General features: G+C 38.7%; 1 protein-coding gene across 1 annotated transcript in view; it reads left to right on the top strand.

Moving 5' to 3' along the window:
• LOC124555989 (KICSTOR complex protein SZT2-like) overlaps window positions 1-25,614 on the top strand; it is a 332,080-nt gene that overhangs the window by 262,773 nt on the left and 43,693 nt on the right. Inside the window, exons 32-34 of the mRNA XM_047130034.1 lie at window positions 18,928-19,030; window positions 21,614-21,810; window positions 23,213-23,441. Coding sequence (XP_046985990.1) covers window positions 18,928-19,030; window positions 21,614-21,810; window positions 23,213-23,441 — 529 coding nt within the window. The remainder of the gene's footprint in view (window positions 1-18,927; window positions 19,031-21,613; window positions 21,811-23,212; window positions 23,442-25,614) is intronic.

A 25,614-nucleotide genomic window follows, 5' to 3' on the forward strand; every position in this document is an offset into this window, starting at 1 on the left:
AAATGTGTAGTAAAATTTATATTCTTGTGGATGAACTTAGTCCACAATTCTGAGTTTCCAAGTACCTCTTCTCTAGTACTCTGCTGGAGCTGCACAGCCCCATATTGTTTGTAAAACCCTATATTTTCCCTATATCAGATTTTATAAAGTCAAGCTAGTATTAATTGGAAGAAGTTGCAGTTGGACCCAGAGAGAACATGTACAGATTTCCAACCATGCCCGCCAAATTCTTCCATCATGTAGGTATAGGAATTATCATGTTGCAGATTAACCTGATTCTTCTTCATTATTTATCTTTTAATGTGCCATAGAACATATGCAAAATTTGAAAGTACATAGTTACACAGAGTCCACATTTGACACTCCAGTAAATGGTGCCAATCGCCATGGCACCTGAAGATAGCATTCTTCGTTTCTTCTTTCCAGTAAGTTTGGCTATTTCAACTCTGAACTGTAATGTTCATTCTGTTTTGTACAGTTTTATAACTGTTACTCTACACTACTGTAAGTTGTCATCATTGTTGATGTGACAAAATGTCAGCAGCTCAAACGACACTGCTATTTACGACTGCTTTTTGGTCCTCGATCAAATTCCGAAGGACCCACAGAAAACATGCTGTATGATACGATTTTCCAAGTCTGGGATCATCTCCTGATTAACTCTTTATCCTACATGGAGGAAATGCACTGTTTCACATACAAAATTACACCTGTTTACTATAATCAGTTTATTTAACAATTCCTAGTTCATGCATGTGGTATAAGAGTAATGATTGAGAAATTTCTGTATATCTGTATTTCCAATGTAAAAATTTATTTTCTACATCCTGTATCATTTATCCCAACATGCTGAACACCTTATGCATTCTACATATGTATTCCACAACTTATTACCAATGAATATCTGCTGTGGTAACTGCTTCCTTTACATTGAAATCAATTAGTTCCCATTATAAACACAGAATTTCGTTATGAGCTATTCCTCACTCTGCATATTACATGTATGTTTTGTGTAAATCTCTCACACTGCATATTGCATGTTTGTTTTGTGTAAATCTCATCTTTATGTGTTCATTATTTCAATTGACAATGACGGCTGCCATGTTAGACAAATTCAAATGGTTCAAATGGCTCTGAGCACTATGGGGCTTAACATCTGAGGTCATCAGTCCCCTAGAGTTAGAACTACTTAAACCTAACTTAGCTAAGGACATCACACACATCCATGCCTGAGGCAGGATTTGAACCTGCGACCGCAGCACCAGCACAGTTCCAGACTGAAGCGCGTAGAACCACTCGGCCACAGCGGCCGGCAGACCCAGAAGATTCCTCGGGTAGAATAGCCTACTTCTAAATACCACAATGGAAAAAAGCTATGGCATTCTTGCCATATGGCCCACTGCTTCTTCCTGTATTCTATTCCAAATTTCCCCAATCAGTCTGGCAAATTTCTTAACAGAATTTCCAGTCATTGCTTTCTTCATTTTCAATATTTTGAACAGTGATGGCATTGTACGACCATATACTACTTCATGTGGCAATAATCCTGTATTCATATGCTGTTTTGAGTTGTAGGTGAAGACAAGATACCTCAAATAGACATCCCAGTTGGTCTGATGTGAGTCAACATATCCAAGCATCTTCCTGATTGTCTTATTCAGTCTTTCACTTCTTGCATTGTCTTGTGGAAGGAGAGGACTCGTCCTTAACTTCTTCACATTCAATAACGTATGCAATTCCATGAGTAGATCTGACATGAAGTTTGTCCCCTGATCTGTTACTGTTTTTTCAGGCACTTCGAACGTCAGTATACAATTTTCACAAGTGCTTGTGCCACTGTTGCTGCCTGCTGGTTTGGCACTGCAACCATTTCCACCTATCCTGAAAAATTATCTATGATTGTGAGTACACATGTACTCCCAGCAGGTGTTTTATTGAATGGATCTAAAACATCAATCCCCAGAAATTAGAATGGTGCTAATGCTTCAGGTAACCTCTGTAATGGACTCTTGTTCAACACAAATCTGCTCTCTGTGCATACTGTATGGAATTCTGCTATACTGGTTTACGTCCCTCTGCCTTTTCCTCCACCATTAGCTTTTTGCTACTCTTCTGTTGGTAGATCGGCAACCTCCATGACCCACTAATTTGTGATCATGAGATTCTTGTAGCACTCTATTCCTTAGCTTCAATGGTACTGCAACCCGCAGTCCCAACTTGGTTTCTCTGTATAGCAACCCATACTGCATACAAAACTGTGACTGCTTAAAATACTGCTTACATTCGTTATCTGCTCTTTGTGCAGTTTGCCATTCCTTATGTTCATTATCCCCAGTATGTAATACTGTTACTTTTCTACTTAAGCCATCCTCATTTCTGTGCTTCTTCCCAGGTTTATGCACGACTTCGAAATCAAATTCACTTAGTTTTCCTGCCCATCTTGTCAACCTACTAGAAGGATCTTTTAACCCCAACAATCATTTTAATGCTGCATGATCTGTTAATACTCTATACTTTTAACCATACAGATAACATTTGAAATATGTGATTCCATAAATAAGGCTTAACATCTCCTTCTCAATTGTGGAATCATTTATTTATTCAAAATGTAGTTCTCTTGATGCATAAGCTACTGGATGTTCTACACCTTCTGCCTTCTATGACAACACGTAGACAAGTTCTTGGTCTGAGGTATGACATGATAAAATAAATTCTCTATTAAAACCTGGAAATACCAATATCAGACTCAGTGTCAAAGCTTCTTTCAGCTCCTTAAAAGCATGCTGGCACTCTTCTGATCACGAAAATTTAGTACCCATTTTTAACAATTGTGTCAATGTCTGGCAATATCTGCAAATTCATTTATGAACTGATGATAATAGTTCATGATTCCTAAGAATGATTGCAAATCCTTTACAGGTTATGGTGAAAGAAATTCACATACAGCTCTGATTAATCTTGGGTCTGTCTTAACCCCATCTTTACTTATGATATGAGCTAAGTATGGTACCTCTTCCATCACATAGTTACGCTTTTCTGTACTCATTGTTAACTTTGCTGCTTTTAGCCTTAGGAATACTTTCCTTAATTACTGCATATACTGTTCCATATCTCTCACATAGACAATTATGTCATTGAGATACACTAAGGATTGCCGTGGTTTTAAACTTCTTGAGTACTCCATCCAACAATCTCTGAAATGTTGCAGGTGCATTTTTTAATCCAAATGGCATTCTTCTGAATTGATAGTGTTGCCAGTTTGTCGAAAATGGTGTTTTGTGTCGATCTTGTGGTGCAACCTCTGTCTGATGATAACCATTCTTCAAATCCATTGTTGAAAAATATGTGGATCCCCCTAAATGATCCAAGGTTCCTGTGCTGTTTGGCACAGGGTAGGTGCCCATTATGGCTTTCTCATTTAAATGTCTATAATCACAAACCGAGCGAGGTGGTGCAGTGGTAGCACACTGGACTCGCATTCGGGAGGACAACAGTTCAATCCCATCTCCAGCCATCCTGATTTAGGTTTTCCGTGATTTCCCTAAATCGTTTCAGGCAAATGTTGGGATGGTTCCTTTGAATGGGCACAGCTGATTTCCTTCCCAATCCTTCCCTAACCCGAGCTTGCGCTCCGTCTCTAATGACCTCGTTGTCGACGGGACGTTAAACACTAACTTAACCTAACCTATAATCACAACAAAACCTATATTTTCATGTTCCATCCATGCTCTATTACTTTCTTCAGTTCTTCCATCTTTCAGCTGTTGATTGATAAATTCCTCCAATATTGTCAGTAAGTACCTAGGTATTCTGTATGGTTTGTGGTAGACTGGGGATTCATTTCTCATTGGTATGCGATGCTGTGCAATATGCATAGCTGGTAATAGCCCTTTTGGCAAAAATACATCCTTAAATTCCAAACATAAGTTTTCTATCTGTTCTCTGTTGCTTTCCTCTAGGTGCTTCACTTTTCCTCATAATGCTGTTTCAATGGGATCTGGTGATTTTCCATGGCTGACACCCCTCGTGTCCCATTCTTCTTCCTCCAGGTTATCCATATTAGCAATTAACAACCCCTTTAATAACCCTATGTCCTCTGCACTAAAATTGTGTATGGAAACAGATACTTACTTTTCACCCTTCATTTCTTGTACTTGTGCAATACCTCTTTTAACTAAGCAACTTGTCTGATCTAATACTTCATTCTCTTCTAATGGTTCCACCACAGACAAAATTCCTACCAGTAAACTAGACCCAACACTGACCCAGAGTGATTTTCCAGTGCCATTTGGTGCACAATTGTTCAAATCAGTTTTTAGTATGATCATTCGCAGTTTCATCAGTTCGTCATTTGTGACAGACTCCCTTCATGACATTGCTACACTGGCATTGGTTTCACCTAACTGAAACATTTTCCCGTCAAGTTCCACCCTATGATACTGAAGATCAGTTGTGGCACAATACTGATATAAGAAATCTAATCCTAGAACCATGTTGTAGCCCTCACTCACATGTGGGACACTCTCTACACACTGTTTAAATTGAATCATATATAGGCAAAAGTCTATGTCCATCGATCTTAATGGTATGATATTTTTATCCCCCATTCCATGCAATCTGTACCATGGTGGATCCCATTGCTTATGTTTCACCAGATCACTACTGGCAACCAGTATGTGTGCCCCCATGTCCAATAACATCCTGCAACGTATTTTTCACATTGTTCCTCTTATTGCACAGTCCACCTGTGCATATGATGTTGTAGCATCTAATCTTACAGGGAATAACCGTAATTGGACCTGTGGTTCCCATTGGTGTTTAACACCTTGTACTTCCCCGGTTCTCTAGTACCAAAACTGTCATTTCCTCTTATTTTATCCACATCCCCCTGAGGCTGGCATGCTGCCCCCTTACATACTCCATTCCCTCACACCTGAAGCATTTTATGTTAGCTGCAAACACTGTCCATTTACCCTGCATTCCAGTTGACAAATCGATCTCCTAACACTCTGTAGCTAATTGCATTGCTGTGTGCAAACCCATTGGAACCCCTGTTCATACATGTCTTGACATTTCTGCCTGCAAACCTCTTACAAAAGCATTGAGTATCCTCTGCTCAGCCTCTTGTAAAATAATTTCATTGACTGCAGCATTCTGTCCTAATTCATAGGTACACCCATCAAAGTTGCTTATCCTATCTGCAGATTGTTCCACAGTTTCTGTATTTCCCTTCGTTATTGTCCTCAGTTGTTCCCTAAAGTATGTGACACTATTCCATGTTGTATATCTCTGAATTAATCCATCTTTAAATTCTTCAAATGTAGTGGCTTCCTTGAGAGCTTCTGTATACACTGCATAAGTTTTAGCTTTCCTTGTTAGTCTCTATTTTACAACACTCATGGCCGAGTGCACCAGTCTCAATTAACAGTTAACCGCGGTTAAGTCAATATATAATCCTGTTCAGCGCAATATTCTGGTGCACCAACATCGATCTAAGTTAAACAAGGGAATCGACCGCGGTTATATTTAACCGAGGCTCTTTCCCGGTTTTCTCGACATAACCGCGGTTTTAGAAGCATACGCTATTAAGATGGCGGTGCGTTTTGATGTTATGGATGGCATTGAGGAAGATTTGTTATACCTTGACCATTTAAATCGTGACCGAAATCGTGTTGGAGTGATTGTGGAAAGGGGAAACCCTTTTGAAGATTATGGTGACAGGAAGTTTGAAGAGAGATTTTGTCTGTCAAAAGAAACAGTGTGGTGGTTATTAAATCAAATTAATGATAGGTTAGAATTTCCTACTGATCGGAATAACCCTGTTTCTCCAATAAACAGACTTTTGATTACTTTAAGGGCATATGCAACAGGTGCATTCAACATTCTTATTGGGGACAACAGTAATGTGCATCGTACAACAGCACAACGAATCATCAGTGATGTATCAGACATCATAGCATCACTGTCTCCTCGCTTTATAAAATTTCCTACAAGAGAAGAAGTGCGCTGTGTGATGTACGGTTTTAGTCAATTGGACCGATTTCCTGGCGTTCTTGGTACCTTGGATTGTACCCATATAAGAATTCAGTCTCCTGGAGGAAATAATGCAGAACTTTTCCGCAATAGGAAATCATATTTTTCCTTTAACTGTCAAACCATTAGTGATCACACTTTGTTAATAAGATATATTGTCGCTCGATGGCCGGTCTCTGTGCACGACAGTCCCATATTTGTCAACTGCGCTCGCAGAGCTCAATTTGAAAACGGAGAAATACCACAAGGTCACTTATTGGGAGATAGTGGTTATGCATGTAGATCCTACTTTTAAATCTGCAAAATGAAGCAGAGCATTGATATAACAGGTCTCATATTAAAACTGGAAACACTGTTGAGAGAAAATATGGTATGTGGAAGAGAAGATTTCCCATATTATCTGTAGGAATAATCATGAACCATAGACCTTGCCGTTGGTGGGGAGGCTTGCGTGCCTCAGCGACACAGATAGCCGTACCGTAGGTGCAACCACAATGGAGGGGTATCTGTTGAGAGGCCAGACAAACATATGGTTCCTGAAGAGGAGGAGCAGCCTTTTCAGTAGTTGCAGGGGCAACAGTCTGGATGATTGACTGATCTGGCCTTGTAACATTAACCAAAACGGCCTTGCTGTGCTGGTACTGCAAACGGCTGAAAGCAAGGGGAAACTACGGCTGTAATTTTTCCCGAGGGCATGCAGCTTTATTGTATGGATAAATGATGATGGCGTCCTCTTGGGTAAAATATTCCGGAGGTAAAATAGTCCCCCATTCAGATCTCCAGGCGGGGACTACTCAGGAGGACATCGTTATCAGGAGAAAGAAAACTGGCATTCTACGGATCGGAGCGTGGAATGTCAGATCCCTTAATCAGGCAGGTAGATTAGGAAATTTAAAAAGGGAAATGGATAGGTTGAAGTTAGATATAGTGGGAATTAGTGAAGTTCGGTGGCAGGAGGAACAAGACTTTTGGTCAGGTGAATACAGGGTTATAAATACAAAATCAAATAGGGGTAATGCAGGAGTAGGTTTAATAATGAATAAAAAAATAGGAGTTCAGGTAAGCTACTACAAACAACATAGTGAACGCATTATTGTGGCCAAGATAGACACGAAGCCCACGCCTACAACAGTAGTACAAGTTTATATGCCAACTAGCTCTGCAGACGACGAAGAAATTGATGAAATGTATGATGAGATAAAAGAAATTATTCAGGTAGTGAAGGGAGACGAAAATTTAATAGTCATGGGTGATTGGAATTCGAGAGTAGGAAAAGAGAGAGAAGGAAACATAGTAGGTGAATATGGATTGGGGCTAAGAAATGAAAGAGGAAGCCGCCTGGTAGAATTTTGCGCAGAGCATAACTTAATCATAGCTAACACTTGGCTCAAGAATCATGAAAGAAGGTTGTATACATGGAAGAACCCTGGAGATACTAGAAGATATCAGATGGATTATATAATGGTAAGACAGAGATTTAGGAACCAGGTTTTAAATTGTAAGACATTTCCAGGGGCAGATGTGGAGACTCTGACCACAATCTATTGGTTATGAACTGTAGATTAAAACTGAATAAACTGCAATAAGGTAGGAATCTAAGGAGATGGGAACTGGATAAACTGAAAGAACCACAGGCTGTAGAGAGTTTCAGAGAGAGCATTAGGGAGCAATTGACAAATACAGGGGAAAGAAATATGGTAGAAGAAGGAGGGATAGCTTTGAGAGATGAAATAGTGAAGGCAGCACAGGATCAAGTAGGTCACAAGACAAGGGCTAGTAGAAATCCTTGGGTAACAAAAGAGATATTGCATTTAACTGATGAAAGTAGAAAATATAAAAATGTAGTAAATGGAGCAGGCAAAAAGGAATACAAACGTCTCAAAAATGAGATCGACAGGAAGTGCAAAATGGCTAAGCAGGCATGGCTAGAGGACAAATGTAAGGATGTAGAGGCTTACCTCACTAGGGGTAAGGTACATACTGCCTACAGGAAAATTAAAGAGACCTTTGGAGAAAAGAGAACCACTTGTATGAATATCAAGGGCTCAGATGGAAACCCAGTTCTAAGCAAAGAAGAGAAAGCAGAAAGGTGGAAGGAGTGTATAGAGGGTCTATACAAGGGCGATGTTCTTGAGGACAATATTATGGAAATGGAAGAGGATGTAGATGAAGATGAAATGGGAGATATGATACTGCGTGAAGAATTTGATAGAGCACTGAAAGACCTAAGTCGAAACAAGGCCCCGGGAGTAGACAACATTCCATTAGAACTACTGACAGCCTTGGGAGAGGCAGTCCTGACAAAACTCTACCATCTGGTGAGCAAGATGTATGAGACAGATGAAATACCCTCAGACTTCAAGAAGAATATAATAATTCCAATCCCAAAGAAAGCAGGCGTTGACAGATGTGAAAATTACCGAACTGTCAGTTTAATAAGTCACGGCTGAAAAATACTAACGCGAATTCTGTACAGACGAATGGAAAAACTGGTAGAAGCCGACCTAGGGGAAGATCAGTTTGGATTCCGTAGAAATATCGGAACACATGAGGCAATACTGACCCTACGACTTATCTTAGAAGCTAGATTAAGAAAAGGCAAACCAACATTTCTAGCATTTGTAGACTTGGAGAAAGCTTTTGACCATGTTGACTGGAATAATCTCTTTCAAATTCTGAAGGTGGCAGGGGTAAAATACAGGGAGCGAAAGGCTATTTACAATTTGTACAGAAACCAGATGGCAGTTATAAGAGTCGAGGGACACGAAAGGGAAGCAGTGGTTGGGAAGGGAGTGAGACAGGGTTGTAGCCTCTCCCTGATGTTATTCAATCTGTATATTGAGCAAGCAGTGAAGGAAACAAAAGAAAAATTCGGAGTAGGTATTAAAATCCATGGAGAAGAAATAAAAACTTTAAGGTTCGCCGATGCCATTGTAATTCTGTCAGAGACAGCAAAGGACTTGGAAGAGCAGTTGAACGGAATGGACAGTGTCTTGAAGGGAGGATGTAAGATGAACATCAACAAAAGCAAAACGAGGATAATGGAATGTAGTCGAATTAAGTCGGGCGATGCTGAGGGAATTAGATTGGGAAATGAGACACTTAAAGTAGTAAATGAGTTTTGCTATTTGGGGAGCAAAGTAACTGATGATGATCGAAGTAGAGAGGATATAAAATGTAGACTGGCAATAGCAAGGAAAGCGTTTCTGAAGAAGAGAAATTTGTTAACATCGAGTATAGATTTAAATGTCAGGAAGTCGTTTCTGAAAGTATTTGTATGGAGTGTAGCCATGTATGGAAGTGAAACATGGATGATAAATAGTTTGGACAAGAAGAGAGTAGAAGCCTTTGAAATGTGGTGCTACAGAAGAATGCTGATCACGTAACTAATGAGGAAGTATTGAATAGGATTGGGGAGAAGAGGAGTTTGTGGCACAACTTGAAAAAGAAGAAGGGATTGGTTGGTAGGACATGTTCTGAGGCATCAAGGGATCACCAATTTAGTATTGGAGGGCAGCGTGGAGGGTAAAAATCGTAGAGGGAGACCAAGAGATGAATACACTAAACAGATTCAGAAGGATGTAGGCTGCAATATGTTTTGGGAGATGAAGAAGCTTGCACAGGATAGAGTAGCATGGAGTGCTGCATCAAACCAGTCTCAGGACTGAAGACCACAACAACAACAACATAAGATGTAATCCACAGAAAGCAATGTCAATAATTGTGGGTACGGCTGTCTTGCATAATATTGCGAGGAGTACAAGCAGTGAAGAACCACCAGAAGATCCTGAAATTTCTCGACTTTTAAATCAGTTACGTGATCCTAGAGGCCCCAGCATTGAAGACAACGAACCAGTGCTACCTGGACAGCAGATGTATCGTGATGATACATTACCTGAAAGAGCAGTTCGCCGTGCTATAATTAATGAACATTTCCGATAATCTAACATAAACTCAGACATTGTTCGTAATGAAAAATTATGATTATAGTTATGGGATTTCACCGTATTTTCAATTTTTCAGATTATCAGCATATAATCTATTTTGTTTCTGCTGTCTAGCGAACATAAAAGTACTCACTGAACTGGGTGTGTGATGCAAAATTTGAGGTTTTCGCGTGCCAGCGACAGTATGTGCTGCCTACAGACAATTACCCAGCTGCTGCTTTTCTGAGATATTTTTTTAGTGTGGAACTGTTGATAATACATTCTTAAAGATATATTTCTTGCATCACATTGGTTGTGAAAGCAATGCAGTACTCTGTTATTTATATACATGTTCAGTTTCTGGGCATTTACTTAAATTTGAGAACAAATGACTCCATTACATTTAGAGAGTGTGAGAGTAAAAGCGAGTAGAATAAAATATAATGGATATTTCTGTATTGTGTTCACTATAGATCCTAACCATCTCCTAAATTTTCTACTGTAACAACAAATATGTGAATGTCCAACAGTTTTGCAATATTAAAAGAGCACATTCTTTATTATTAGAACCTTCAGTTTAGAGATTATTTTACTGCACTTCTGCTCAGTATTAATGCAGTCTTATCACCTAGATTAGCTTAAACTTGTGAATATGCAGTAAACACATAGGCACAAAATAAATAATCATTTGTGTAATAACATAAAATGTCAGTTTGGGATTGTTTATTTGTTAAATTGTTTCCATATTAATCACTACTCTTTATTTACAATATGATTTTCTTCAAACATAAGTGTGTGTGGCTATAAGGTTGTGCAAAGAATTGAATTACGATGTTAATTCTAATCAGTCATGCGTGTAGCAGCACTTTACACAATGTTATGTTCAACTGTATGGTATTAAAAAAAAATACATGAAATTGAAGACAAATTTGTGTTTAGAAATTGCCACCAAAAACAAGTTCTCATTGCTACAAAAGGCAATGGAATTTTGTCAGCAATGTCTAATACTTTGGGGATTAGTGCAAGAGCAATAATTAGTTAAGGAGTGTACTACTTCGGAAGATATGAAAGCAGAACCATAATGCTGTGGGTTGACAGTACGAAGTGTCATACTTTAAGTTATTACTGAGGGAAACTCCCTCCCTCCCTCTGTCACTGATACTGGTTCAGTTTTTTCACATATGTAATGCTCACCTGTACAGAAGGGAATTCCTTGTCATTGCATAGTGCCACAGAAAAAATGCCTCACTACAAATACAGTTGTGGCAGAAGTATGGGTTGCCATCATAAACATTAGCAGGTGCAGAGTATTGCTAAGAAAGCCACACATGCTATGATTACTATAGCAGAAAACAGTGACCCATCATAGGAATGCATTTCTGAAAATATCTTGCTACAAATTTTGTTGTGATAAAAGTTATGGGCTGACATTATAAATATTAACAGGTGCAGAGTATTGCTAGAAAAGCCACACAATGCTAATCTCACTACTGTCCATATTAGCAATGTATTGGGTTTGGGTTGTTTTGGGGAAGGAGACCAGACAGCGAGGTCATCGGTCTCATCGGATTAGGGAAGGACGGGGAAGGCAGTCGGCCGTGCCCTTTCAAAGGAACTATCCCGGAATTTGCCTGGAGCGATTTAGGGAAATCACGGAAAACCTAAATCAGGATGGCCGGACGCGGGATTGAACCGTCGTCCTCCCGAATGCGAGTCCAGTGTCTAACCACTGCGCCACCTCGCTCGGTAGCAATGTATTACTCAATAATGCCTCTCTACAAATACTGTTATGGTAAATGTTACAGGTTTCCACCACACACATTACCAAGTGGTGTGGCTAGGAAAGCCACATATGCTATGCTTACTTTTACAGAAAAGAGAACCCACTACAGTAATGTATTTCTCAAAATGCCTCACTTCAAATTGTATTGTCATAAAAGATATAGATTCCCATTACAAACATTACGAGGTGCAGAGTATTGCACGGAAAATGGCACACACAAAATTATGATTTGGAGCACTTTCCCTCATAATTTAATATGTTAGGATATTTCTGGTATAAACAATGCAAAACATGATAACATTGGGCCTCATGTATATAACTGTTACAGCACATATGTTCATTCCAAAGTTAGAGCAACAAGGATGCATTACTATTATTTTGTTTCATTAACAGTCTACCTCATTGTTAAGTCATTTAAGTAGAAATTGGCACCTGACGTTATGGCTGCAGGCCTGCAACTAACATGTAGCTTACTTGTGTAAACTGCAGTGTTGCTAATCTGTTTTTATATATGAAGTAATTGTAATTTTAAGTGATTGGATGAAACTCAGTCCAGACCAAATAAGCTGTAAGCAGATATTGCACAGACAACAACTAGGATAGTAGCAGTATCACTAACAGGACAAACACAGAGAAACAATTTGAACTGTGAGACAACTTTAATACATTAGATAGAATACAACACAGCACAAAAAATTACAAAAATTCACTGTCACAGGAAAAAAAAGTCGCGTGTCACTGGCATTTTTCTTCTTCCAGTATTTTAGTTTTTCTTTCAGGGCCAGAATCTTTAAATTTTTAATCCTCAGCTCCTTTTGATGCTCTGCCTTCATCATGTGTAATTGGGCCTCCAGTAGTTCCACTCTCTTCCTGCACACATTTTCGATTACTGTTCCTGAATCTGATGGCCTTGGTTTTGCAGGCATCCTACGATGATGCCATGTATTTTTCGGCGTACAAATGTTTTCATTGGGTTGATCAGGAGACTGTGAAACAGATTGCAGCTGGGTGATATCCACCAGAACACTCTTTGGTGTCTCTTTACTTTGTATTATGACAGGTGTGTGGGAAGTGCTAGGTTGTGTGCACTCTGCTAACTTGACATCTGAAGCAGGTGGCGTGTTCTCACTGCACTGCACTGCATTGCACTCCATGTTGACAACATCCACAATCATGCTAAACTGTGCATCGGAATCATATGCATTTGTTAACGGTTTCATTGAGGAACCAACAATTTCTAATGGTTTAGCCCCATCATGGATCTTGGTTTTTTAGGTAGGCTTCCCCCCACCTGTTTTATACACTTCCACCTTTTCTTCTGCAAGGTCTTTTCGAAATCTTCTTTTCATCCCAGAATGAGATTTTCACACTGCAGCGGAGTGTGCTGCAAGTTTCGCAGGAGAGCTTCTGTAAAGTTTGGAAGGTAGGAGACGAGATACTGGCAGAAGTAAAGCTGTGAGGACCGGGTGTGAGTCGTACTTCGGTAGCTCAGATGGTAGAGCACTTGCCCGCGAAAGGCAAAGGTCCCGAGTTCGAGTCTCGGTCAGGCACACAGTTTTAATCTCCCAGGAAGTTTCTTCTTTTCATGTTTTCATAACAGGTTTTCAGCCTGTCACAGGATCTTTTTGTCACACCTGAAATTAAATAAATGTTGTAGTTTGTGGTACCATAAATTAATTCTTATATTATTTACAATCATAAGTCCATTTTGCATTCTGAGGCTCTTAACTTATTTATAACTACAATAAAAATCTAAGATCTGTATATGGCTTTTGTTTACATATCAGTTCATTAAAAAGAAAGTGGTATAGGCATATATGAAGAATACGGCACAGGACTAAGTGAGAAACGTATGTTCACAATTTTCAACATAAAAGCTTCCGTTAGTCACATAATATGTAGTTAACAGTAGTACGGCATTGGATTTTAAATTTAAAACTAAGAAAACAATTCCAACCATAAATGTACATAGTCCTATCACGTATTTCAGTGGTACATCAATAACAGTTTCAAATTTCAAACTAAAAGCCAGTGTGTATCATATCCTACCCTTACGATGAACCTAGAAAAGTTATTCATTTATGAGTAAACTTACCAGGAGTAGAATTAAATTCCGCCTCCACATGGTACCACATTGTCTGTTTTTCTTTTAAGCTGCAGCCGTCAGTTTTCTTATTTTCAAGAACGGATGCATTTGCACCCATCAGTTCAAGAAGTACATCTATCTCGTACTTCGAGAAATTCGGTGTTCTTCTTTTATTCTCCATTATTCTCCAAAAAAGAAACCAACAGATCAGAAATAGGTACTGAGGTACATACACACACTTCTGCTTGTCGCCGGAAAAACCAGCAAAGATAGAATGGGGCACCAGCGATTATCTGTGCAATTTCATGTTTACTAACATCTTTGCGTCGCCAGGACACATTCCATTGCAATGTAGAGAGTTTACTGTGGTCAAATGCACAGTTGGCTGGCGATGGTTTGCTGACCAGCGATTAACGTTGGTGCACTGCAGAAACATTTTAAACGCGATTTACTTTTAACCATGATCGCGTGACCTTGGTTATCATGCTTTTTGACCAGGGTTGGTGCACTCGGCCATCAGTTATTCCTGATCAGACCAACCAGACCAGATTTACAATGTCTCCCACAAAGGTCTGCACAACCTCGGTTGCCTTATCAGAGAAAAGAGGAATTAAACTTGTGACTGACTGATCTATACCTGTTGTGACAATCAAGTTCTACCAACCAGCACCGTCCTCTATTATCTGCTGGTAATTGTGCTACCTTTTCTAACAATGTGCGTACTGCTTCCAGCTCTGACATTCCTTGCATCTATGGTTCTCTCGATGCTTTGCCCTCGACAACACTCAGTAAAGACTGAGAACCTGTTCTTAGTAAGATTAAGGTGAAGCATGAGATATTTGGCAAACATAACAAGATGACTAACAATGTTAATGGAACACCAACAGCTGTACCACTGACACTACCTCTACAGCTGCTATCACAAACACAGTTGGTGTGTTTCTTCTAGCATGGACCTCATGACAAACATCACTCTGGAGATACAGGGGCAGGGGCTAGACATGAATTGTACCTACATGCACCCAGGAGGTCAGTTCATCAGCTCAACTGATGATGGTAACAGGGTTGCTTACCAAAATATTGTGCCTGTTGGACATTGAGAACCGGCAGTGCAACCATGGACTGTTCTGTTACTGTAGGTTATCATTCACTACTCTGAAATAACAACGTATCTGTGTGGTTAGTTGTGAATGCATTAGTACAAATAGCATACAGGGCTCTTGATGTTCATACGTATTTTAAAGAACAATTAATGATTTGCCACTGGTTGCGTTATTTGAGTGTAATTCAAGAAATAAGGAAAGCAATTCTGGATTCAAAATGTGTTGTGATTGTATAGTATGCTGATCTGCCTTTTTTATTTGATGAATAACTGACATGATCGTTTAATAACATGTGCACTCTTTATCGGTGGAAGGTAAGAAATAATGAGCATAGTTTACTAACACTTAACACTATAAATAGGAGCTATTTTTAGATGTGTTTCAGGTGGTGATGATGCTCATATCTGTACCCCCCCCCCCCCCCCCCCTCCCTCTTCATGTAAGGAAACAAGGAAACAGTCAATTTACACTGCTGGGATTGCTTTCCATCTGTATTTAATGAAATTTCTTTCTTAGTCTTCAGCGACTTAAGTATTTAGAGTACTTCAATATTTGTGTTCTATAAGAATTAGAAATAATGCACCACAGACAACATTATTGATTTGTGTTTTTATTTACTGTTGAATTTTATTTTCAGAATCAACAAATGTAGGTGTGCATACATAGACTTTGATAATTGTACACAGTCTGTTAGTTATGTTAACACCAACTGATAGCTTCATTTAGGCTTAATGAAGTGTTCTGGATTGGAATAATCAGTTGGTATTTGAGAAATGTTAATACAAGTTTCTATATCCTTTATTGACCACTTGCAGCAGAAGAGGTTGTGTGATTAATATGTTGTGGAGTGCATCAGTATTTTTACAACAGAATTCTGGAAATTTAAATATCATTCTGCATCCGTAATTTTTTAAACATCTCTGTATTGTTTAAGTGAAAAAGTTGTGTTGCATTTTAGAATGGATCTTTCTATAAACTGTTATAAATACTGACTTTTAAATTATTGTACTGAGTGAAATGGAGGGGGGATGGGTAACAGAGATGACTGTGCCAGGTAAAAAAAAAAAAAAAGGTACATTGTTGTATGTTCATTTATAATGAAAAGCAGTGGTACTCTGTTATATTATGCTCATCTATAGTAAAAAAAAGTAGCTGCACCACAGCATGCAAAATGTAATTTTGTTTATTATAAATAAACATTCAGTTTATATAGCCACTGTATGAATTTACCACTCTAATGAACTTGTTTGGGTGTATTATTGTGTGTGAATTGGCAGCCATTCTTGATCTGTTCTTTGGATATGAGTGTCCAACTTTCCTTAGAGGATATCATTGTAGATGTTCACTTCGGTCTGAAAATCTCTTAGTCGGTTTTAACATGCAATTATGCTACATAAATGGGAGTTACAACTGTGTATTTAGCTTGATATAAAGTAGACAACAGTCTATACTTTTTATGTCTCTGACATAACAACTGGATCCCCATATCACTATTGCATCAGAAATATCTAAGGAAAGTGATGGAAATAGTAGGTGTTGGATTTACATAGCTTATCACAGAACATGGAGGTCAGAGGCTTGCCTACCCTGTAAAGTGGGATGAGCAGCAATCTGTATCAGATCTGATGACATAGTACAGTGCTGATGCAGGTACAAGTGTTTTGGAACACACCATTCAGTGCACATTGTTAAAAATGGGGCTCCACAGTAAATGACCCCGACATGCATTCATGCTGACCCAACAACATAGACAATTATGATTGCAGTGGGCACAGAATAATTGAGATTTGACTGTGGGTTAATGTAAACCTGTCACTTTAATGGATGTATCATTTTTCTTGTTACACCAGGTCTACATCCACAGTTACATATATACTCCACTAGCCACCAAGCGGTGTGTGGCGGAGGGCACAATTCACGCCAAAGTCATATTCCTCACCCCCACCCCCCTCTGTTCCACAAGCAGATCGCGCGAGTGAAAAATGACTGTCTGAACGCCTCAGTATGAGCTCTAATTTCCCTTAACTTTGAATAGTGATCATTGCGTGATTTGAAAGTTGGTGGTAATAATATATGCTCTACATCCTCGCCGAAGATTGGATTTTGGTATTTAGTGAGCAGCCCCTTCCGTTTAGCACGTTGTCTATCTGCAAGTGTGTCCCACTTCAAACTATCTATGAGATTTGTAACACTCTTGTTATGGCTAAATGTACCAGTCACGAATCTTGCCGCTCTCCTTTGGACGTTCTCAATATCTTGAATGAGACCCAACTGGTAAGGATTCCATACAGACAAACAATACTTTAAGCCTGGACGAACTAATGTATTGCAAGAAATTTCCTTTGTTAAAGGACTGTATCGCGTCAGGATTCTACCAATAAACCACAATCTAGAGTTTGCCTTGCCCGTTACTTGTGTAATCTGATCATTCCATTTGACATCATTTCGAATAGCCACACCCAGATACTTGACAGATGTTACCACTTCCAAAGACTGGGCATTTATTTTGTACTCGTACATTAATGGGGATTTTCGCATTGTTATACACAGTAGGTTACACTTACTAATATTGAGAGATAACTGCCAGTCATTACACCACACATTTATTTTCTGCAAATCCTCACTGATTTGTCCACAACTTTCATGTGATACTACTTTCCTGTAGACTACAGCATCATTGACAAACAATCTAATGCTACTGTCAATACCATCAACCAGATCGTTTATGTAATTCGTGAAAAGCAGCAAACCTATTACGGTGCCCTGGAGCACACCTGAAGTTACGCTTGTTTCTGTTGGAGTCACCCCATTCAGGATGACATACTGCTCTCTGTCTGTTAGAAAACTTTCTATCCAACCGGATATGTCATTGTATAGACCACAAGTGCGCACTTTTTGGAGCAAGTGACAGTGCGGAACTGAGTTGAATGCCTTTCGAAAGTCGAGAAATATGGCATCAACCTGGGAGCTGGAATCTAGAGCCTGTTGTATATCATGCACAAAGAGGGCCAGCTGTGTCTCATATGACCGCTGTTTCCTAAAACCGTGCTGGTTTCTGCAAATGAGCTTCTCAGAGTCTAGAAAGGTCATTATGTCTGAACACAAAATATGTTGATGCTTGTTTCCAGATAGCCTGCATCCATGTGAACAGTTGTTCAAAACATGTGCTATGCCATGCACACAGGCTGGTGTGGACAGTATTATACTATGTAGGACATTCACCTGTGCTTCCATAAGATGTGTGGTAGTACTCAAAGGCACTATGATGGTTGTGCATTACTTGAGCAGTATTGCGGACCATCTGCATCGCTTCATGCTTGAGATCTTCCCCTATGGCGATGGCATCTTTCAGCCAGATATTTGTCAATCTCACAAGTCCAGAATTATGCTACAGTGGTTTGAAGAGCATGATAGTGAATTTATGTTTATGCCTTGATAACCAGATTTGCATAATCTGAACCTAATGGAACACATATGGGGCAATATCAGGCAGCAACTATGTATGGACAAAGCACTGTCTTGCTGTTAATGTGAATTGTGTGTCCTGTGCATAGACATGTGATGCTACATACCTCCAGAAAACTGTTAAGGACCTGATGAATCCATGCCATGAATAATGGCTGCTTTGTTGCATATCAAAGGTTGGCCAACATGATATTAAGGAGGTGGTTGTAACAGTTTGGCTCATCAGTGTATCATCTTCAGATATTCATTAGTGAATAGGTTGTCAATTTACATGCAAGATATCACACTTGTGCTATTCTTTTGCAGTAATGGCACATATGGTCTTCCCACTATAGTGGGGAATCAGTGTGAAACTCGGAAACCTTTACTGATTTTTGTTCCAGAGACATCACATCATCAACTTAACACTTATACTTCCTTTGCAGAGTGTAAATTGAACAAAAATAATATCTATAGGGATGTGAATAAATATATTTTATGTATTGCTTCTGCCATGCAATAAGATTTTTCACTCTCATTATTAACCAACAGATGGCGTATCCAAGCAGCTGCCACACGGGACCACTTACTCAGTCTCTCAACCTCAGGGACTTCACCTGTCCTTAATGTTGAAGACTCACCTGACCACTCACAGGTAAGAGAAAGAGAGAGAGAGAGAGAGATGGAAAACCTAGAATGGAATGTAACAATATTATGAAAAGGACAGTTGCTACTTACCATATAGCGGAGATGTTGAATCGCAGATAGTCACAACAAAAACACTTGTGTGTGTGTGGTCTGTTTTTGACAAAGGCCTTGTTAGCCTAAAGCTTATTTTGTGATAGGGTTTTTGTTGGGCCTATCTGCAATTCAGCATCTCTACTATATGGTGAGTAGCAGTTATTCTTTTCATAAAATATATATCCCTTAAACTATTTCACAATATAATTTTCTGCAACTGCAGCAATGGATGACCTTCGGTGTACACTCACTGTAAAACTATGTTGCCAGTGACCTTAATTTAGATTGAACAGCATAATAAAGCACATTGTCAACTAAATGCTGTGATTATGACTGTTTTCCATATTAAAGATGAAGTAGTAATGGCTGGGGGCTGAATCAGGGCTCTCTCATTTGAAACTTGTAAGATGTTCTCAAATGTTTGTGGTTATGTATGGGTGAACATTGCTGTTATCATGTAGTAACATGTTTAAAGTTTTGCTGTATACTTTTAAACTGACTGATGTGCCTTGTTACTTAAACTGAACCTTCAGTGTATCTTTCCTACCACTATAGATGGGAATCATAAACTCCTTCAAACATCATGTCTGGTGGCATGTTGAAGGATTTTATGATGAGCTGATGGTGTTCCACTCCATACACTGCTGTTTTGTCTCAGTGTTCACATATAGGACCCCTGTCTTCATCTGTATCAATGTGATCAAAAATTCATCTACAAGTTGTAGGGTGAATGAGAGATCTAAATGTATTCTGTGGGTATTATGTGCAGTTGAAAAAAGTGAGCACGAAACTTGTGATTGCCTAATTAATTAGTTATCATGTCACGCAAAACTTAATGAAAGGTGAGGAAAATTGTTTCCTAAATCCATACTTATGAGTCACTGGTTTTCTCTCTATGGTTTGCTATTTATGCACAAGTTCATTGGTGACTGCAGACAGTAGTTCCAGCCTTACCTTATTGTGCACATAATTTCATCTGTCCAAAAGCATGAGTGCCTACAGAACCTCACATTTCATTCCTGTGTCTGCTGCCCCCCATCCTTTCCCCCCTGCTTCACTTAGGATTTCTCTTCCACCCATCCATTTTAAAGCCCCACATATGTGGAAACATTGCCTGTTTGCCTTGTCTTGTCACACTTGAAACTTCTTTATCTGATAAAATAAAGTACAATAATACATATTTAATAAGTATTATGTGTACTTCGTTTATTTTTCACCATGTGTTCTGATTGTGATCATGAAATTAAAAATGTATTACAATGTTCCAGAACTGAGTAAGGTAAAACTCTAACCTGAAAGAGGTACATGTTTTCCAGCTGCGATGAGCAGGATAGCTGCAGTTGCCGCAGAACCTTTTCCCATAGACGAGACGTGCGTGCATTATGCTTTTGAGGTGACTGCCTGCTAGTTACCAGACAGGCAGCTCTCATGCCCACCTCTGCTGTAGAGCATGCTAACCAACTTGGTGCTGAGTACCCCAATATGGACAATTCTTTTGTGTCGATTCATATGCTTAGCCAGTCTGGTGGGATCATTCCTACATAAAAAGGAATGACGTGGGCTTGTTAGTAGGTAAACAACATACATGACTGCAAATGCTGCTTTTTTCTTGATGTTATAGGATTTGCCTGTGATGATGTGGGATTCACCATTGATCAGGTTGGGCCAAAGAAGATGATGAGAAGCTTGTGATTTATTATCTGATGAAATTTAGTGCAACATAATATACTCTAAATGAAAGCTAAAGCCTCTTTCTCAATTTGACAATAATTCATTCCTACCACCATTGATATTTTTGTTGCATAAACTTTCAGTTGCAGCCAGCAATTAGATTTTAATGTCAGTATGCACCTTTTGATGGCGTTTGTCTTGCGTCACTGTATGAAAAAATGGCTGGAGCAAGTAAAAATTGTGAAAATTTTTATTTCATTGCCTACATCTGTTTAGGGCCATTAAATAAATACTCCACTTGTTATGTTCTGCAATAAAAATCACTTTTTGAGTATTAAACAATGGAAATTCCAGTTTGGAATATCAACGCTGTAAGGAAAAGTTGGATTGCTACACTCTGTAAAAATGACACTTTAAGTAGCAGACAGGCACAATTAAAAAGAGACTTACACATTAGCTTTCAGCCACAGGCTTCATCAGAAAAAGAATGAGAAACACATACTTCTCATTCACACAAGCAAACACACCTCATGCACACCCAGAGTTGGCAGTGACATGTGCATGAGGTGTGCTTGCTTATATGAATGCATGGTATGTGTTTCTCTTTCTGTTTTTGACAAAGACTGTGGCTGAAAGCTAATTTGTAAGTGTCTTTTAATAGTGCCTGTCTGCAACTTAACATGTCATCTTTACAGTAAGTAGCAGTCTATCTTTTTCCTTACATTGTTATGTTTTGAGTATTTATTGTTTGGGCTCCCTACTTTGGAATTTTTTGGCAGTATTAATGTTGTGCCATGCTTATACATTTTGTTTTGTCTTGTTTTAGAAGAATAACAGTCCTGCTAGCACAGCAAAAGATACTGAAGATAGTTCAAGCATTTGCTCTGAAACATCTTCACGTCGTTCGGTAGAAGAAAAATGGCACAGTACTTTATGTGCCAATTTTGTTCTTGAATATAAACAATATCTCCAAACACTTGGATTCATTACAATACAGACAAAGCCTGCTGCTGTAAAGAAAAGGTAATTTTAATATTTACAAATATATTGTCTGAAGCTTATATTGCTTATGTCTGTAGTATTTAATTTGTAATATGATAAGACTAATTTCATTTAAATATACGAGGGGCATTTCAAAAGTTTGTGCAAAAATAAAAACTACTTACGTGTTTTGGGTAAACCTTTTTTATTTTTCGGCATAGTCTCCTTTTAGAGTTATACACTTCGTCCAATGCTGTTCTAATTTGTTGATCTCTTTCGAATAATAGCAGTTGTCCAAATCTCCAAAATAGCTATTAGTTGCAGCAATCACCTCCTCGTTTGAATAAAATCTTTGTCCTGCCAGCCATTTCTTCAAATTGGGGAACAAATAGCAGTCCGAGGGAGCTAAGTCTGGAGAATAGGAGTGATGTGAAATGAGTTGGAATCCTATTTCCAATAATTTTGTGACCACCACTGCTGAGGTGTGTGCTGGTGTATTGAGGTGATGGAAAAGGACTCTTTTTGCGGTCCAATCGCTGGCGTTTTTCGTGCAGCTCAGTTTTCAAATGGTCCAATAACAATGAATAATATGTACCTGTAATAGTTTTACCCTTTCCCACATAGTTGATGAGGATTATCCCTTGCATATCCCAAAACACAGTCACCATAACCTTTCCGGCCGAAGGAATGGTCTTTGCCTTTTTCGGTGCAGATTCTCCCTTGGTAACCCATTGTTTAGACTGTTGTCCAGTCTGAGGAGTATAGTAATGTATCCATGTTTCATCCACAGTGCTGAAATGACACTTAAAGTCCTGTGGATTCTTCCTGAACAGCTGCAAACCATCCTTCCAACACTTCACATGATTCCATTTTTGGTCAAGCGTGAGCAGTCGCGAAACCCATCTTGCGGATAACTTTCTCATGTCCAAATGTTTATGCAAAATATTATGTACCCATTCATTCGAGATGCCCACAGCACTAGCAATCTCACGCACCTTAACTCTTCTGTCATCCATCACCATAACATGGATTTTATCAATGATTTCTGGAGTTGTAACCTCCACAGGGTGTCCAGAACGTTCAGCATCACTTGTGCCCATACGGCCACTCCGAAAATTTTGAAACCACATATAAACTGTTCTAATCGAAGGTGCAGAGGCATTTTGCCTTTCATAAAGTAATGTTTAATCATCATACGAAATTCTTTTTCGTCCATTATTTGACAATCACTCGACTTCCTTGACTCACACGAATCCCAAAAACAAAGAAATGGACCAATATGGCTGAAACTTGGTGTGTGTTCTTTCCAAAGATGCTACTAACTACATATGACCTTGATATGGGCTGGTGGTGCCATCTCTCAGACTTTGCATGGACTTTTCAAATGCCCCTCGTATGTATTTTGTGACCAATTTCCTAATGTATGTGCAAAATTTAATTTCAGTCATAAGCGATCACAGAAAAAGAAAGATGATGATGATGGGAAGAAGAGTTTACAGAATCTTTCCCCCACAGAACTTGTAGAGAGAGGTGTGTGGTATCTTCAGAAGTCACTTCTTGGCGGAATTCTTCTGTTTGAAATCTCATTTTGTGAGCCATTTTTGCTTGCAAAGCTGCACGCCCTAGAATGCTCTCGCCTTCAGTCAAAGACATCTAGTGCTCTAATATCTCAGGTATGTATATCTCTTTCAGTTTCCTTATTCTTCACCATTTCCTTGCTTATGAATAAGTAACAATAAAGATTATGAAAAGTGATCTACACAAATGTACTAAGGAATACCAAAAATTACAGTGTATTGTAAAAGTCAGTGTCACAATAAATTGTTAATATGTGAAACTCGGATGCAAATAATGTCTAATGGTAACTGCTGTTACATATTACTGTGTTATAGAATGAAGTCTGCATTGTAAGATTAGTTTTGCAGAACATTGTTAACAAGAATGATATAGTCTCTGTTATCTAATACACCATGAACAAGTAAAAATTAGTGATCTGCATGGGGCCATTTTCAAACACTCTGAATAACAAAATGTGCATTCTAAACACGTTCTTCAAGATGAAGCTAAATAGAAAATGGGTGTAGGAAATGCCAAGTCAAGTTAAATCCAAGCTTAAATCCCCCAAGAAAAACCATCTTAAATCTACATCTATTAATTTATCTTGCAACAGCTACAGAAATACTTCAGCTTGAGCTTGATTAAATGAAGAGAGTGAAAAATTCAAAACTGAAAAAGTAAGCAGTTGAGCTGGCTCGATTTATCTGAAATGGATTTAGGCATGCTGACACCATAACTTCTTTCTGCATCCTTTGAAGGAGGTTTTAAATTATGTAACTGGATGAAAAAGAGGATGTTACCTGAACTGTGGATGACATAGATCTGGTTGCTTTACTGCAGAACTGAAGCAATTATAGAAGAGTTCATTAAAGGAAGTATAACAGTATGCCTAAAAACTAAATATCATCAGACCAAAGTCATATATAATCAGTATGTAAAAGAAATACATTGAAGATTAGTCACATTGTTGACCATTAGTATTCAGAAATATAAAAATGGTCTGCAATTTATGTGGGAAACTGCTGTCATATTCAAATTTAAATTCCCATTTTGGGAACATGGGAAGTCAGTAACAGATGTACAAAACAGTTTAAAGAAATGAATCGTGAATCTTACCGCTTTGGCAGGTGTACTTGCTACTTACTGAGCTGAGTGTTTCATCATTATCACCTAATGCATCTACCTTTGCTAACAAGGGAAACTCCCCATCACACACCTCTCAGATTTAGTGGTAAGAGGGCCCATTTGACAACCCATCAAAAACTGAACACAGATCAAGCATGAAAACAGGCAGAAGGTGTACTGAACTGTGAAAAGAAAGTGAAATAGAAACAGTGAATAGTCCAATCAAAAGAACTTCGACATAGAGAAAGGCAGATGAGCCATGGCGTCATGGTTAAGTGGAAACTTTATTGGACTGTAAGGTGGGTAACCTGTGTTCAAAGTTCACTCTTACCATTTTTTGCTGTTTTCTCTATTCAGATTTGTGTCTGTGTCATGGTTAACATCTGTTTGCAACAGCAGGGTGTATGAAAGGGACCTGTAATGAAATTTGATTCTGCACAACTACTCTGTTAGCAACCGAAAGGCAGTGACTTTCAAATGGGAACCACAAATATTTAATGACAAGGCAACAAGTCAACCAAATCCTCCACTGGAAAACATGTCTGGTGTGTAATACGTGACATTAGTGACAGTACGTGTATCAAATGGAAGGAATCCTTATCGACGCACGTAATTTGTATGCCTGGTGAGTGAGTGAGATATGCGTCCTTGCCCGATTTAGCTGTTCATATGAATTTGAGTGTGATCCCTCCCAAGGAAATGATGAAAACATAATAGTTTGTCACATAACTTGTGGCAAATGAGTGCAACAGTTTCACAATCACACAGTTTTCCCTGTGCTCTGTTAAAACATGGTTTTTATCATTTTTGAAATTGCATTCCATTTTGGACATTTTGATCCTTGAATTCATTTGTTGTAACATAGTTTACACATGTTTATTTGTTCTTTTCATTTCTGTGAGATGTCTATGTGGTATCTTGCCTGCTTAACTATTTATCACAATTACTTGTGACAGTATTCTTACCACATGACTCATATTCTATGACCATTGTATAGTGTGAGTATGACAACTGCCAAGACTACAGAAAGAGGACAAACATTGCAATGACCAGATGGACATTTCAAAATTTTGTAAAAAATAAATAAATAAATAAACAGTACGAGGGAGATTTGAACCCAGGTCGTCCGCTTGGCAGTCCAACACCATGACCACTTAAACATGA

This window comes from Schistocerca americana, chromosome X (genome assembly GCF_021461395.2).
Source record: "Schistocerca americana isolate TAMUIC-IGC-003095 chromosome X, iqSchAmer2.1, whole genome shotgun sequence".
NCBI lineage: Eukaryota > Metazoa > Arthropoda > Insecta > Orthoptera > Acrididae > Schistocerca > Schistocerca americana.